Source organism: Hyperolius riggenbachi, chromosome 4 (genome assembly GCF_040937935.1).
Source record: "Hyperolius riggenbachi isolate aHypRig1 chromosome 4, aHypRig1.pri, whole genome shotgun sequence".
Taxonomy (NCBI): domain Eukaryota; kingdom Metazoa; phylum Chordata; class Amphibia; order Anura; family Hyperoliidae; genus Hyperolius; species Hyperolius riggenbachi.
In genome coordinates this window covers 105,739,650-105,757,478 of record NC_090649.1, presented here as the reverse complement: position 1 = coordinate 105,757,478, position 17,829 = coordinate 105,739,650, and the positions used below count along the sequence as shown (strand labels likewise).

The 17,829-nt window shown below is 44.7% G+C and overlaps 1 protein-coding gene across 1 annotated transcript in view; it reads right to left on the bottom strand.

Annotated features, from left to right (window-relative positions):
* SH3YL1 (SH3 and SYLF domain containing 1) overlaps positions 1 to 17,829 on the bottom strand; it is a 175,176-nt gene that overhangs the window by 111,104 nt on the left and 46,243 nt on the right. Inside the window, exon 5 of the mRNA XM_068280373.1 lies at positions 10,678 to 10,790. Coding sequence (XP_068136474.1) covers positions 10,678 to 10,790 — 113 coding nt within the window. The remainder of the gene's footprint in view (positions 1 to 10,677; positions 10,791 to 17,829) is intronic.

Sequence of the window (17,829 nt, the reverse complement as noted above, 5' to 3'; positions counted from 1 at the left end):
AGAGAGATAGAGAGTGAGTGAGAGAGATAGAGAGTGAGAGAGATAGAGAGTGAGAGAGTGAGAGAGTGAGAGAGTGAGAGAGTGAGAGAGTGTGAGAGTGTGAGAGTGTGAGAGTGTGAGAGTGTGAGAGTGTGAGAGTGTGAGAGTGTGAGAGTGTGAGAGTGTGAGAGTGTGAGAGTGTGAGAGTGTGAGAGTGTGAGAGTGTGAGAGTGTGAGAGTGTGAGAGAGTGAGAGAGTGAGAGAGTGAGAGAGTGTGAGAGTGTGAGAGTGTGAGAGTGTGAGTGTGAGTGTGTGTGTGTGTGTGTGTGTACACATAAAGTGGGTTGCAAAAGTATTCTGCCCCCTTGAAGCTTTCCACATTTTGTCACATTACTGCCACAAACATGCATCAATTTTATTGGAATTCCATGTGAAAGACCAATATAAAAGTAGTGTACATGTGAGAAGTGGGTCGAATCATACATCATTCCAAACATTTTTTACAAATAAATAACTGCAAAGTGGGGTGTGCGTAATTATTCGGCCCCCTGAGTCAATACTTTGTAGAACCACCTTTTGCTGCAATTACAGCTGCCAGTCTTTTAGGGTATGTCTCTACCAGCTTTGCACATCTAGAGACTGAAATCCTTGCCCATTCTTCTTTGCAAAACCGCTCAAGCTCAGTCAGATTAGATGGACAGCGTTTGTGAACAGCAGTTTTCAGATCTTGCCACAGATTCTCGATTGGATTTAGATCTGGACTTTTACTGGGCCATTCTAACACATGGATAGGTTTTGTTTTAAACCATTCCATTGTTGCCCTGGCTTTATGCTTAGGGTCATTGTCCTGCTGGAAGGTGAACCTCCGCCCCAGTCTCAAGTTTTTTGCAGTCTCCAAGAGGTTTTCTTCCAAGTTTGCCCTGTATTTGGCTCCATCCATCTTCCCATCAACTCTGACCAGTTTCCCTGTCCCTGCTGAAGAGATGCACCCCCTGAGCATGATGCTGCCACCACCATATTTGACAGTGGGGATGGTGTGTTCAGAGTGATGTGCAGTGTTAGTTTTCCGCCACACATAGCGTTTTGCATTTTGGCCAAAAAGTTCAATTTTGGTCTCATCTGACCAGAGCACCTTCTTCCACATGGTTGCTGTGTCCCCCACATGGCTTGTGGCAAACTGCAATTTTCTTATGCTTTCTGTTAACAATGGCTTTCTTCTTGCCACTCTTCCATAAAGGCCAACTTTGTACAGTGCATGACTCATAGTTGTCCTATGGACAGAGTCTCCCACCTGAGCTGTAGATATCTGCAGCTCGTCCAGAGTCACCATGGGCCTCTTGACTGCATTTCTGATCAGCGCTCTCCTTGTTCGGCATGTGAGTTTAGGTGGACGGACTTGTCTTGGTAGGTTTACAGTTGTGCCATACTCCTTCCATTTCTGAATGATCGCTTGAACAGTGCTCCGTGGGATGTTCAAGGCTTTGGAAATCTTTTTGTAGCCTAAGCCTGCTTTAAATGTCTCAATAACTTGATCCCTGACCTGTCTTGTGTGTTCTTTGGACTTCACGGTGTTGTTGCTCCCGATATTCTCTTAGACAACCTCTGAGGCCCTCACAGAGCAGCTGTATTTGTACTGACATTAGATTACACACAGGTGCACTCTATTTAGTCATTAGCACTCATCAGGAAATGTCTATAGGCAACTGACTGCACTCAAATCATAGGGGGACGAATAATTATGCACACACCACTTTGCAGTTATTTATTTGTAAAAAATGTTTGGAATCATGTATGATTTTCGTTCCACTTCTCACGTGTACACCACTGTGACAAAATGTGGAAAACTTCAAGGGGGCCAAATACTTTTGCAACCCACTGTATGTGTATATATATATATATATATATATATATATATATATATATATATATATATATATATATATATATATATATATATATATATGTGTATGTATGTATGTAGATACACACACACACACACACACACACACGTAAAAAATAAAGCAGACAGCTCAGAATGCTAAACTTTACATTGCAGTATGTAGTAACATTCCACTTAACGACAGCTCAGACCAGGTGATAACTCCTCACACACTTTACACTTGAATTACACTCTGTGAATTAACATCCTGCCTTTAACTTTAGAATCCTGTCATTATTTTAAGGATTAACACCTTAACTTTAGAAATCACTCCTTAAAGGGGAACTGAAGTAAGACGTATACGGAGGCTGCCATATTTATTTCCTTTTAATCAATACCAGTTCCCTGGCAGCCCTGCTGGTCTATTTCTCTGCAATAGTATCTGAATAACACCAGAAACAAGCATGCAGTTGGTCTTGTCAGATCTGACTTTAAAGTCTGAAACACCTGATCTGCTGCATGCTTGTTCAGGGGCTATGGCTAATAGTATTAGAGGCAGAGGATCAGCAGGGCTGCCAGGCAACTGGTATTGCTTAAAAGGAAATAAACATGGCAGCCTCCATATACCTCTCTCTTCAGTTCCCCTTTAACTTAAATACAGAATCCTTATTTTAAGGTTTGCCTGAGGTAAATTGCTTAGTGAATACTAAACAGGGATGATCACCGGATGCAATCACGAATAATCACAAATGATTATTCATGATTTAAATGAGGCTTAATTGGTGCAGGTGTGCGGCGGGGATAGAAGAGGTTATTTACCCATAATTCTGCCATCGGACTGCATTCCAAAGAGCTTTCACGTATTCTATTGGTCGCGTTGCAGCCTCACATCGGCGCACTTCCTCCTTCCGGCTTGAAGGAGGAAGTGCAGCGGTGTGAGGCTTGCAACGTTTGAGGATGCATGAAAACTCTTTGGAACGCTGGGCGGAAGGCGGAATTATGGGTAAAAAAACCCTTTCTATCCCCGCCGCACACCTGCACCAATTAAGTCTCATTTGAATCATAAGTAATCACTCATGATTGTATCCGGTAATCATCCCTGATACAAAATGCTTCATCACCGTGGTGATAACAGTAAAAACAGTACAAAATCATTATTAAAAAGACAGGAAATGAGCTTAGTGAATTGTGGCCATTATTTGTTCAATGTACCCTGTAAAGCGCTGTAACTACTCTGTAAAGCAGTGAGAAAAATGTCAGCATGATATAAATTCATAAAAATAATGATTAACGGGGGCGGAGCCAACTATGGAGGAGTAAGGACGTGCGTGTGCTGAGCTCCCGGCCCCGTGTGCATTCATAGCTGTCCTAGCCGAGAAATTTCCCTCTCCAAGTGCTCAAAGTGGTATGAAGGGCGATAAGAAAACTTCAGCTACTGACCGGTGCCCTCCAACTCCGAATCAGAGACCGGTGACCCGCTATTTCCAAGCGCTCACCCCAGCTACGGAGGCCTCCAACATGGCGGATACCGCGCCCTCCAGCTCTCAGACCTCCACGTCTTTCAAGTCAGGCCCTTCGGCGCTATGTAACCTTGAAGACATATGGAAGTACCTCCGTAGCCTTCCAACTAAACAGGACCTAGATGAACAGACTGAACGGATAGTTACATCTACAAAAGCGGAGATAGCCGCCATCCGCACAGACATCACAGGCCTATCCGATAGAGTCTCTTCAGTGGAGAGCAGCGTGGAGAGCTTACGAACCGAAGTGGCGCAGCTGAAAGAAGCTAAAGAAAAGCAAGTCACTTATAATCGTGCCATGAGAACACAGATGGAGGACCTCCAAAATAGAAACCGCCGCAACAACATAAGGATTCGCGGGGTACCTGAGTCGGTCTCAGCAGAGGACATCGCGACTACATTACGCTCTATCTTTAATGGCCTGTTGAATCGCCCAGTAGACCAACGCCTGAAGTTTGATCGAGCTCACAGAGCTCTAAGGGCCATGCCTGAGGACAACGAGCCTCCGAGAGACATCATCTGCAGGCTGCATAATTTCCCGGAGAAAGATAGCATCATGAAGGCCGCCCGTGACGCAGGAGCAATTACATGGCAGGGAGCTGTGATCACCCTATACCAAGATTTGGCGCCCTCCACGCTGATTCAACGTAGAGCGCTGAAGCCTCTGATTCAAGCACTACAGAATATGGGAGCGTCATATTACTGGGGCTTTCCCTTTCAGCTGGTCATGAAATATGGCTCCAAGTCCTTCACCCTACGCCATCCGACAGAGCTATCTGATCTATTCAAAGCCTTCTCTATGGACTCCGTGGAATTACCTGAATGGGACCCGGACACACTGGAAGTTGCCCGTCCACAAAAAAAACGCGGGCCTCGCCGCTAAGGCTATGTGAGTACTGTTGAATATTGACATATTGTTTGCCTTCCTATGCCCCCGGTGATGCCCCGCTCTCCCCCCACCTGGGATCTTGTCATTTGATTTTGCGGACGAGGCCCCTTGGCTGCACTTTTCACAATAAACTGATGTTGAAGGGTAGTCGTTGCCCTGACCCTCTACGCGGAAACAACGCGCCTTCCTATTGCCCCTATTATATGGTCTTTGCCCACCCCTCATTGGACCCACTGTTGCATGACTATCAGTCACCTAGTTTCTATTGCCCACTACTTCGAGTGGATTTCGCATCTGGAGGCATGAGCCGAGCACGGTACTTTATGTCCTGGACCCTGAGCCTCCGTCTATCCGCCCCGTGAGGGGGGTTATTAAAATCTGCCAATGCTTATCTCACACCCACAGGGTACACAGGCTTAAAGGACATGGGACGGACTGTCCCCCCATGTGCCCCCCTAGCCTTAACTTGAGAGACGACTGTTCCCCACCATTCGCATCAGATTACAGGGTGTATAAAATGTTCTCGGACCTACAGCGGAATACGGAGGTTTGCTTTAAATATATCACTGTCTTCTAGATTATCTATGCTGTACTATCTGAACTATATGAATTGTCAATGCAGTAGGTCAATATATAGTTAGCGGGGAAAAAAATAGTCCTTTATTAACTCCCATGGTATTGTGGTGAAGCTGTTATATAATGATCCCATGGGGGGGCAGTCGTTTCATATATGGGACCAGTGGGGGGTGCACCGTGCTAATTATGCATTCCATAAGGGGAGAGGAGGGATGGGAGGCCTGGGGGAAGGGTAGATATCGGGTGAGTGACTTGTGCTTAGTATCGTGAGGCATCTGGGAGCCCTGCCGGGGGTCTTTGTCTGCTTCCCCCGGTCCCCCTCCAGTTGCAATGACGGGCCTCCGCGCCCTCCTCCCGGTGGCGGCTTGCCCGCCCCCGCCCCCCTGGGGTACGCATTTGCGGGCCGCGGGGGGGCGGGGGGGCGCCGCTGCTGGCCTGGGGGGCGTGGAATGGGGTACCTAGCCCGGGGGGGTCCGGGGGGGGGGGGGAGAGGCACTAACTTTCCTATATCATCAAACAGGTGGTGCACACCCCTTCATGGCCTTATGGAAGCATCACTCACATGTGCAGGGCACACAGTTAACTTACTTCTGGAGAGTAGTGAGGGGGAGGTTGGAGGGAGGGGCTCGGGACGGGGGAGCGGCGGGGGATAAAACTTTAGACTTTAATTATTCTTGGCTATGAGGAAGGTATTAAATAAACCATCTTATTTTCCTTTGAGAGAGTAAATAGTATATGTTATGTAGGCTAGAAAATACGTTCATGAATCTTGGTTAAACGCACACGGGCACGCCGGGGGTCCAGGGACGCACAGCCTTCATAGGTGTGGTCTCTCTTACCCCACGGCAGGTGCCAAGTATTTAGGAACTTAGGTTTCCTATCAGAAGTGTTAATACACATCAACATATAGGCCACTATGTGGTCTCCAGGTAATTTTTATACTGTTTGTATATTCCTACCGTTAATGGCGTGGTTTCTTACACGCCCTGTTTCATATGTATTCCTGTCACTTTTCCTCTTTCTACTTTTCACCCTTCTATCTGCTCTTCTAATCTGCTCCCTTATGTGTCGGGGGGCCCGCTCCGTGCTGACCCATATTCCATCAATCACTTAAGATGCTGTCCCTGAATGCTAGGGGGCTCAATGTACCTGAAAAAAGATCCTCTATCCTTCATATGTGCCATAAAGAAAGAGCTAACGTGGTATGTTTACAAGAAACCCACTTCAAAGGCCCTAACCCACCCAAATTGTTAAATAAATATTATAAGCTCGCTTTCTATAGCGCCCCACAAGACACTAAAACAAAGGGTACAGCTATACTGATATCACGGGATACCCCCTTCCTCCTATCCGCAGAATATACTGACCCAATGGGCCGATTTAATCTCATAAAGGGCATGGTGTTCAACCACAAAATAACAATTGGCTCTTACTACGCGCCCAATACCCAACAAGTCTCCTTCCTCCAGACCTTCTTATCTAAACTATCTACATTTGCAGAGGGGAGCATCGCTATTGGGGGGGGATCTCAACCTAACTTTAGACCCCATCTTAGACTCTTCATCCCAAAAATTCCCGATCTCCAGACGGCTCCTTCATAAATGCAAATCTCTCCTCCACAACATGCAACTAATTGATGTCTGGCGAGTACATAATCCTACTCAAAAGGATTACACATTCTTCTCATTCCCACACAGCTCATACTCCAGGATCGATTATATATTTATATCTCATAATCTACTATCAACTTCTGCCTCCCCCTCAATTGGCAACATCTCTCTATCAGACCACGCACCAATAGCAGTAGATCTTGCCTTAGGAGAATGCAGACGAGGCTCACCTTCTTGGCGCCTTAATAACTCACTACTCCAAGATAAAACATTCTTTCAAAAATTCAAAAGTGACCTGGAGGAATTTTTCCAAATTAATAACAAAGAGGATACGCCCCCGCTGGTACTGTGGGAAACTCACAAATGTTATGCGCGAGGCCTACTAATTAGAGAAGGAGCCAGAAGGAAACGGGCACGGGAAAAGGAGATACAAGATACCTTAACTTCCATTAAAAACCTGGAATTAAAGCACAAGCAAACTCTATCCTCAACAGTCCTAACTGACCTTACAAGACAGAGGGAGTCCCTTAAAAATCTTTTATTCCACAAAGCTAAATACGCAGCAGAAAGATGCCGTCGCACTTTCTATGAATACGGGAATAAATGCAGTACTATCCTAGCCAGGGCCCTAAAAACTCAACAGACTTCTAATTACATCGCAGGCATTAAGAACAAGGACTCAAAGATGTTACACAAATATGAAGAGATATCAGGAGCCTTCAGGGATTATTACTCCAAACTATATAATCTCCCTCCCTCCACATGTAAAACTAACAACACAAGCAATAGAGAGAGGGCAGCAGAATACATTCGGCAATCAGGTATACCATCCCTATCGCATGTCCAAGTCAGAGACCTTGAAGAGCCTTTCACTGCGGATGAACTGGCTATAGCTATGTCCCAGGTCCCCCATGGCAAAGCCCCGGGCCCAGACGGGTATACCCCTGAATACTATAAAAAATTCAACAGTGTACTACTCCCTCACATGTTAAAAGCCTTCAATGCTATCACCGAATCGCCCCCTGGACAGAATCGGTTCCCGACCCAGATGCTAGAGTCACATATCTCAGTCCTACCAAAACCTGGAAAAGATCTCTCACAATGTCAAAGCTTTAGACCCATATCCCTTTTAAACGTAGATCTCAAATTATATGCCAAAATGCTAGCCAATCGATTAGCGCCGCTCCTCTCCGATCTGGTACACCCGGACCAAGTTGGTTTTATACCAGGGAGGGAAGCGAGAGACAACACAATCCGTACGCTAGACATTCTCCACTGGGTGAGGTCCCGGTCCACCCCCACCATGCTATTATCTACAGATGCTGAAAAAGCTTTTGATAGGGTGGACTGGGACTTCATTGACCTGACCCTTGAGCAGGTGGGTCTGGGTGACAAAATGCGTAGGCGGATACTGGCTTTGTACTCGGGCCCTCATGCTAAAGTGAAAGCGAACGGGGTACTTTCTGAAACGTTCAATATCCGGAACGGGACCAGACAGGGGTGCCCACTCTCCCCCCTAATCTTTGCCCTCTCCCTAGAACCGTTTCTATGCACAGTTCGTAACAACCCTGACATTACAGGTATTTCTCTCCCTTCCTCGTCCCATAAAGTAGCTGCTTACGCGGATGATTTGCTTTTTTATCTTACAAATCCACACATATCCCTCCCTAACCTACTATTAGAATTCAAAAGATACGGCCAATTATCAAATATGTCTATTAATTATGACAAGAGCGAAGCATTGGGTGTCCTACTCCCTAGAGATCTGAAGTCTACACTACAATCTAACTTCCCTTTTAAATGGCCCAAGAATGCCCTGAAATATCTAGGAGTACTGATCACCCCGAACCCAAAAGATCTATTCACAACCAACTTTATACCCACTCATGAACGTATTAAACAAGACTTACATCAATGGGACAAACCTCACTTTTCATGGTTTGGGAGGTCCAATATTATTAAAATGACAATTATGCCCCGTTTACTTTATCTATTCCAAACCCTGCCGATTTCTATCCCGGCCCAATACTTTCGAGCAGTTACACAAACTTTCTCGAAATTTATATGGAACGGCCGTAAACCGAGACTTAAATATGCCCTTCAAACAGCTCCTAAAGAATTAGGAGGAATGGCTGTTCCAAATCCAAAGCTCTACCATGCAGCAGCCACACTAATCAGAATAATAGATTGGCACAGGCACTCACAATTTAAACGGTGGGTGGGTATGGAGAATGAGTTAATGAAAGGACGACTGGCACTGTCCCCCTGGTCGGCCCTGTCACCCACAGGACTGGACCCTGCAGCTTCTCTAATATCCCAGACACTTAAAACCCTGGCAAAATTCAGGCAGGACTCTGCTATATCGCCCTGGCCTTCGCCTTTGCTCCCTGTACTGGACAATCCTAGCTTCCCCCCTGGACTCTCCCCCAAAAGCTACCCTTCATGGCGTGAATGCACTAACCTAAGAGCGCAAAGCTTTCTGGAGGGGGGACAATGGGTCCCACTACAGAGGCTACGACAGGATCTTAATTCACCAACTTTAGATCATTGGTCCTGGCTGCAATTTAGGCACTTTATTCTGTCCCAAGGCACTAAACAATGTTTTAATAGACCCCTAACACCATTCGAACAAACCTGCCAGGGGGAGGGCGCAATGAGGGGTATGATATCTTTCATGTACTCTCTCCTGAACAACCCTGAGGCACCTGCCTCAACATATAAGGAGAAATGGGAACAGGACCTGGGATGCTCTTTCTCTGATAAACAGTGGGGGAAGATCCTCACTTTTTCCCACAAATCCTCTATCTCCTCCAAAAATCAAGAAGCAGGGTACAAAATTTTCACAAGGTGGTACCTCACACCTTCTAGGCTGCATCAGATGTTTCCTGGGACACCTCCCATATGCTGGAGATGTGGGCGGGATACAGGGACAATACTGCACATATTCTGGTCTTGCAGTGAAATTAGACAATATTGGACAGACATAAGGGACCTGATGCACAAAATGACAGACTTCTCTCCGCCAGATTCACCAGCCTTTTTTTTATTACATCATAACTCCTGGTCTATTCGTAAATATAAGAAAACACTCACGAGACATCTAATAAACTCAGCTCGAGCCATGATAGCAAAAAAGTGGAAATCCACAGAGCCCCCCACAATCTTGGAGTGGATGCGGGAGGTTGACCAGACTAGGTATATGGAGGAACTCACTGCAACTATACACGATAAACACGAACAATTCTGGAAGACTTGGTATGGCTGGTTTGAGTTTAAGGAATCTGATCATTATCGGTCCCTTGTGCATGATCATGGGGTTAATTGATGTATGCAAAGTAAAATGGTCCAAATACTAGCTAGTTATGCTGGATTTGAACCTTCCCCCAAACAAGCAGGTTTATGCCCCCATGACGCCCATGCACTAACCCCTGGGCATTCGGGGAACGAGAGCCGGCGTCGCGGGGCGGTCCTCTGACACATCTTATACCTTTCTCTTAACTTTGTCTCCTTTTCTATGCTCCCTAACCTCTTTCCTTTCTCCCTTCTCTCTCTGTCACCTTGTCAGTCATAGCTGTCTAACAGAAATCAGGAGATTGCCTGGACTGATGGGTATGCTTGTCTGTTCTCCTCACCTACGGACGGCGTCCCTCTCAGTCTAGCCTAGATCCATTTGAATGGGCCTGAAGCTGGTGACTGGTTTGCCCACAACCGTAATCTTAAAGTACTGATGGTTCCTGGTGTATGTTCCCTTATGGACCCAGGACCACCTGATTTTTCTAAGCAATTAAGTGGACACCCACTCACACACAGTTATATCATCTGTAATTTCTGTTTACTCATATGGTTCATCAGGTACACTAAGATGTCACTACGGGCCACGCTGGTCTGTGGCCTGATTTCGCATCTTAATGATTAAGGATGTAGTTATATAGACGCACATTATTTTAAGTGAAATGTCCTCTGGTAACTCCTGTACGGATGCCTGTTATGACAAACTTCCTGTATTTTTGTATTTCTGTATACCTTTCGTGTTGTATCTTAAATTCTTGAAAAATAAAAATAAAGAATCTTTAAAAAAAAAAAATAATGATTAACCAAAGTCCTGGAAAACCCTGTCAGCATTTCACACATGGCTGAACATACCACCACCACCGAGTCTAGCTAGTCTTCAAGCCATTAAACAATCATATCCTGTTCTTTCACTACATAGCTTTCACCATTTACCTTCCTAAAGGTCCGATGGCCACTGTGAAATTCCCGCCAAGAGTAAGATTGCCACCTTTCGCAAAAGCTTCTACTGCTCTTTTGTGGTTTAAGATGATCACCAAATCAGACACCTGTTATTTGAAATGAAAGATTTAAAGGAGGTTAATAACATGGAGATGGTGATTTATAAAACTGACACTAATCTCAGATCATGTGACAATAATATTCATAAATCTGTGATGGGATTCAGCTGACTAATCACAAGTGAGAAATGTAGAAATGGAAACTATTACAAATATAAACTTTATCAAAATAATTTGCCTCATCGCTTTATATAACTTCCCTGTGCCCCTGCGTCCCACGTCCCTGTGTCAGTGATTTTGCGCTACTGCGCATCTTCAGCACTGACAGCCATTGGGACAGGATGCAGGACAGGTCGGTGCATGCGCCATTCACTGTAATGTGCATGCGCCATTCACTGTAATGCTGCCGTGGTGACAGACCTAGAGCCCGTTTTTAAACAAGCTTAGGTCAGCTAGTAAGTAATATTTGATAAAAGCAAAATGTAATCCAGATAGTTAATCTTTCAGGAAGCTACTATTGGTACAAAGAAAAAGAACATTAACTACAAATGCTTTAAAGTGGCTAGTGGCTACAATCCTCTGACAATTAACTGCTCGGCCACACTATAGCGGACCATCGAAGCCGACACTGAACTGTCAGCTCCTGCTGGCCCTACGTGATCTGGCTGCTGCAGCTGGGAACAGGGCCTCAAGGTAGCCATTCACTGGCAGATGGCCACCCAATTTTACCAACAGATATCCCTCTCTGATAGAAATCTTCATTGTTTGAACAACAATTAGTGAATTACAAGCTAATCTAATAAAATATCATGTAATTAGTAAATTACAAGACAATCTGATAATATATCATATAATGATGATAACATTGCAAATCGACAAGGTTATCAAGTAGTGAAGTGTAAATATGCCTTCAAGTGACATAAGACCAGTCTTTTTATGTTATGCTTCTGATAGAAGTGAATGGAAAAAGGTAAGAAAAATGAGCAGAAGATAAGAGAATCGAGTGGCAAAATGATCGAGCGGAGAAGCGAGCAGCAGAAACGCATCGTGTATTCCCAGCATTAGGCATTTGTGTTTTTGCTTTGATTAGAGTTATAAAGCAAACAATGAATTTTGAGTTTTTATGGTGATAGAAAAAAACTTTACATACACATGTTTATGTCTTCACATTAACATCGTCACTCCAGGGACCCTTTACTTTACAGTTTGCTACACTTAGTATGCCATCTAAAGAATCAGTTCATGCTTTTCACCCAGAAGAGTTTACTTCTAAGCTCCTATTATCAAAATAATTTTGATTAGTACAAATTCAATTTGGAGATGTAAATTGTTAGTGGAGACTTAATTAGAAATAGAATTTTCAGACATTTTTCTAGAATGCATATTCATTCATTAAGAAAAGCAGAAACTCTCATTAAGACCCCTTGGTTGAAAAAGTGGAAAGACACACAATGATGTTGATAATGAGTGGAGAATCATTTCTCAAGGGCTCACTTAAATTAATTTCTCACCACCCACCCCAGCAGTGTCAGTCAGTGTTCTAGTAACTAGAGAAATACATTGAGATGATCTGACATTTCACCCGTGCTTCTGTACACCAACACTTCCTGAATGAATGTAAATATTCAATAACGACAGCTAACTAAACACAGAATCCATGTTGTTTTTGGAGCAATGATTAGCTCTGAAGAACATGCATGATATTCATATTACTTTCTCGGTGGATTAAATCTGCTGATACAATAAATGCCATGTCATGTTTTTATAGAATGTATATCTGATGAGTGCAGGAAGTCACCTTCCTCGGCTCTCAGATAGATCGAAATGGTGATTGTAGTCATGAAATAAAACGTTGGATAACCCTCGGCAGAAACGCGATGGTAAGCATGAACCAAGTATGGAAAAGCAAAGACATTAGCATTACGACCAAATTAGACTGGTTCATGCCATTGTTTTCCCCGTAACCATGTATGGCTGCGAAAAATGGACCCTAAGAAAAGCAGATAGAAGAAAGATTGACTCCTTCGAGTTGTGGTGCTGGCAACGGTTGCTTCGCATTCCATGGACAGCAAGGATGACGAATAAAGAAGTATTGGAACGTATAAGATCCAGGGGCGTACCTGGGTAATATAGAACCTATGGCAAACACTGAAATTGTGCCCCCCTTCCTCCGTCAGAGCCCCCTTACCCTCTAAAAATGGCATCCTCTCCTCTGTCACAAACGTGTTATTATGGTTGCCTGTGTTGTTGGGCTCGGGATATTGCTGAAGTGACTTTTTTGGAAATATGTCTTCCTATTCCCTCTCTGTCCACTTTCCAAACACTAAGACAAATGCACCCTACATAAAATAAAGTAGCCCCAGATAACAGAATTAATCTGATTTGAGGAAAGGCACAGCACAGGAGCAGGCAAAGTGGTGAAGCACAGGAGCAGGCATGGCGCCCATGGTGCCCATGGCAAGATCCATACCTGCACCCCTCTAGATACACCTCTGATAAGACCAGACATGTCACTGGAAGGCAAGATCACCAGACTCAGACTCACATATTTCGATCCACATGATGCAATCAAATTCCTTAGATAAAGACCTAATGCTAGGACTGATCAGTGGCAAAAGGTGACAAGACCGCCAGAGAATGCGTTGGCTTGACACCATTAAAGCTGACACAGGATTGAGCTTAAAGTGGTCTGAAAGCCAGCATTTCTACTTTGCTCTAAAAGATTCCTCACAGCTTGAAAGCTACTATCTCAGAAAAATATTCTAGCAGAACATCACTGAAATGGTTTAACAAAGCACTTTCTCCTGCTATTCAGCTTCAAATCCGCATCCAAACTGCAGATAACAGTATCTTTTTTACTTGTTAACCACAAACGTATCAACGCTGGAATGTAAACAAACGCTCTTGGCGTGTATCGCCTGATGCCGTATACATGTACTTGCAGGTTGCTTAAAGGGGCGCTATGGAGAAAAATTGTAAAAATTAAATTATGTGCAAACATATACAAATAAGAAGTATATTTTTTTTCCAGAGTAAAATGAGCCATAATTTACTTTTCTCCTATGTTGCTGTCACTTACAGGAGGTAGTAGAAATCTGAAAGAAGCAACAGGTTTTGGACTAGTCTTTCTCTTCATGGGAGATTCTCAGGGATTTATTTATTTTCAAAAGAACTTTGTGAATGGCAGTTGCTCTTTCCAACTGCCAAAAATCTGTGTAGCGAGCTGGGAAGCTGGCCAGCATCATTGCTTAAATCCTTTTTAGGGAACATCTTTATAAAGAATAAAAGCCTTGCTGAGAATCCCCTATGAGGAGATGGGCTAGTCTAAAACCTGTCACTTCTGTCAGATTTCTACTATCTACTGTAAGTGACAGCAACATAGGAGAAAATACATTTATGGCTCATTTAATCTGGAAGAAATATACTTCTTACTTGTCTGTGTTTGCACATATTGTACATTTTAAAATTTTTCGCCATAGTGTCTCTTTAAGCAAACGGCCTAAAAAGCACAGGACCCCCCCCCCCAATACTTACCGAGCCTCCAGCAGCCTCCCTGCAGCAACTAGCGGGCTCCTAGCGGCTTTCTGGCTTCCCCGTACACCTAAGCCGGTATGTCATTGACCAGCATCAGATCATGTGTCATGCATGGACGCCCGGAATCAGTTAGGAGCCCACTGCGTGCTGCAGGAAGGCTGATAGACGTCGCTGGAGGGACAGTAAGTATTTTGAAAGCCTCAAATCCCTCAAAAAACAAAGTCTCAGTTATCACTTAGGCATGCCGGTTGGTTGAGACTTCCAGTTGCCTGAGTTCCGGACAACGGGGACTTTCTGTATTAACTTTTTTGACTTGTGTTCTCCAGGGGCTTCCTACGCTGTCCTCTGGGCCTCGGACACTGCCTGGTACCCTCCAGCTGATCAGGGCTGCGCTCCTCTGCTGGCACAAGCGGAGCTTTGCTGCAGCCGCATGAGCATGGCCACGCCTTCACAGCTGCACAGAGCCGCTTGTGCTTGAGTGGCTGGAGCTTATTGCATAGGCGCGACTGTACTCGTGCAGGCACACTACAGCTGCATTCCACCAGAAGAATAATGGAGGATGCCTCGGGAAGGATCATTAGGATCTAGAGGCTTCCCTCTTCTTGGGTAAGTACCGTATGTGATTTTGTACCCGAGCTTCAGTTCTGGTACACTTTAAAGTGAACCTAAACATACCCAAAATTGATTGCCTTTTACATACCTGGGGCTTCTTCAAGCCCCCCGTAGTTCGTGGGGTCCATCAGTGTCCTCTGAGCCCCCTCTGTTCTCCCGCTGGTGGCCACGTTACACTTGCAACCTGAACAGGAGTCACGGCAAGTGCGCATGTGCGGGCCCGTCTCTATCATGCTCCTTTGCATGGTTTTGCATGGTTCTTGAAATTATTGCGCATGCGCAGAATGCTCTTGAGGACGGGAGTGCAATTGAGATGGATGGGGTCATGCATGAACACTTGCCCCGACTCCTGTTCATGTCACAGGTGTAATGCGGCTGCTAGTTTGAGAACTGAGGGGCTCAGAGGATGCCACGGACTACGGGGGGCTGTAAGAAGCTCAAGGTAAGTAAAAGGTTGCCGATTTTAGGAATATTAAGGTTCACGTTAATGTATAACACAACCAGATGAGAAGCTTCATCTATGCCTACCAGCACAGACTGCATGAAGAAGCCAGGAAGACCAAGCCACTACAGAGAAGTGGCACACAGTAATCAATCTCAATACATTTTCAAAGCATTCTGAATCTCAGTGAATATTTCTGAATAGTGAAAAGCACGTGTACATAGTTCACGAGCGGCAGGACCTCCATGCCTATTCTTCTGTTCTCACACTTCAGTATCCTCCAAACATCTGTAGCGCATGTGTTATTTTTAACTAGAGTCGTAAATCAGACAAAATCACAGATCTGGCATACTGGGCCATTTCAAATCTGTGTTAACAAAACCCAGACAAAATGAGAACACCTTATTCTTCTATTTAAAATAAAAGACAAACACAAAAATAAATAAGATCCCTTTTATTAGCTGTAATAAAGAAAGGGCAAAGGATGTCTCAGAAGAGACTCAGCAGGTGAAGGAGGCTCCATACGCAGGTTACCCTTTACAGAGATATTGATTGGCCACTGCTCTAGAGATTGAGAGAACACTGGTGAAAGGACGACGTGACAAGTCCCTGTCTGGGAAGAATGCAGAGGCAGAAGCATGTGGCTTCCCTCCTGGAGAAATTGGAAAAGCTAAGTGCTAAGGTCCAGCGTGCTGTACCAGAGCTGATGTCCATTAGCAGATACTCAGCCGGAAGTCTGTCTGCTGTACCATGGAACCGATTTACTCTAATCAACCCCACCAGGTCTTCCATGCAGTGATCAGAGACTCGTGAGCTGTACATCAAAAGATCAACTAATATCATTACTTGGACATAATTCTTACTTTCTATTCATACAGAAACTCTCCTTTAGTGCTCTTCATTTTTTTATTCACCGTTCTTCAGCATCAGGAAAAAATTTGAAGTTTTGCAGGACGAACACAGTGAATCCAACGCAGGAGACTTGGGCACACAAGGAGTAACTTCGGCGCTGTCAGAAGACTGAGCTGAAGTTACTTATAAAACACTATAATTTGGCCTCCAGCAATTGCTGGAAGCCGAATTATTTAATTCCCCACCATCCATGGTGGCCTGGAGGGGGAATAGTATTTAACACGTCCGGGACTTGTGCAGCAGCAGGATCAGCCATATACCGGCTGTATCCTGCGCCCAAGTCTCCCGCGCCGATTCCTCTCATACGTGTTGCAGGAAACAGAAGAAATGCACTCTAGTGGGATATTTGAGAGCAATAAATTAAAGAGGAACTTTAGTGAATGTAATGTACAATATTTCTTTATAAAATATGTAGTCAATGTTTGTGCAGTGTAAACATTTTTCCTCTCCCAGATTTATATTCTAAACTTTATCACCGGTGGCCACATCTTCAATGCTGACAAGGAACATCATTGCCGAATGTTTGTTTATTGTGGCTTCCGAAGTGAGCAGAAACAACACCTGGGCCTCGATTCATAAACAGCAGTGCGATAACAAAAATCTTGTCGGGAAAATACCGCACTCGGTATTTTCCCGGTCTGTGTGCTAATTCATAAAGATTTCCCCAGCTGCCCTTGGAGGTCGGTAAATTACCGCAGCCCATTGAGCGGTAGAGTAGTGCAGTGTCCCGATTCCCTCTTTGCTCTGCAGAAATGAATCACACAGACGGCTCTCTCTGGCTCTCCCACTGATGACTCAGACAGATGAGTCACACAGTCTTTCCCTGCCTGCTGAAATTACTCACACAGCCGGCTCTTTCCACTGATGACTCAGACAGATGAGTCACACAGTCTTTCCCTGCCTGCTGAAATGATTCACACAGAGGGCTTTCTGGCTCTCTCCACAGATGAATCAAACAGACTTTCGGATCTCTGCACTTTGCATTAATCAGAGCTGTCAGAGCTGTCGGTAACTTGTTAAGACCTCACCAGAGGTGTCGGTAACTACCGCCAGGCTTACCGCATGTTGAAGGCTTTATGAATTGACATTTGCTGACAATTTACTGACATGTGTTGTCGGTAACTGCAGCCAAGTCGGTAATTTAGCTCCCTGGTCGGTAATGTCAGCTTTTCATGCGGTAACAGCCTTTATGAATTGACATTTTGCTAAGTGGTCGGTAAAGTCTGCTGTTTTCAGCATTACCGCATGAGGTAATGCTTTATGAATCGAGGCCCTGGTCTCCCAGAGTGCTCTGGAGCACAAAACTGCATAACTAAATATCCAACAGTAGTAGAGAAAAAGGTGCACAAGACCACCACAGGCTTGCCAGGAGTGCTCCAAGCTCAAAACAGAGTTTACCATGCCAGTCACTTGGAAAGATGAAAGCAGCTGGGCACATCCAGTAAAAGCGCCTTTATTTAAACAGCATTAAAATCAGTAATAAAACCTCGGCATCAGTCCACCAGGAGAGAGGGGAACAAGCAAACTGAAGATGTTGACAGCTGTTTCGCACTCAAACTATAGAACGCTTCCTCAGGACCGAGGAAG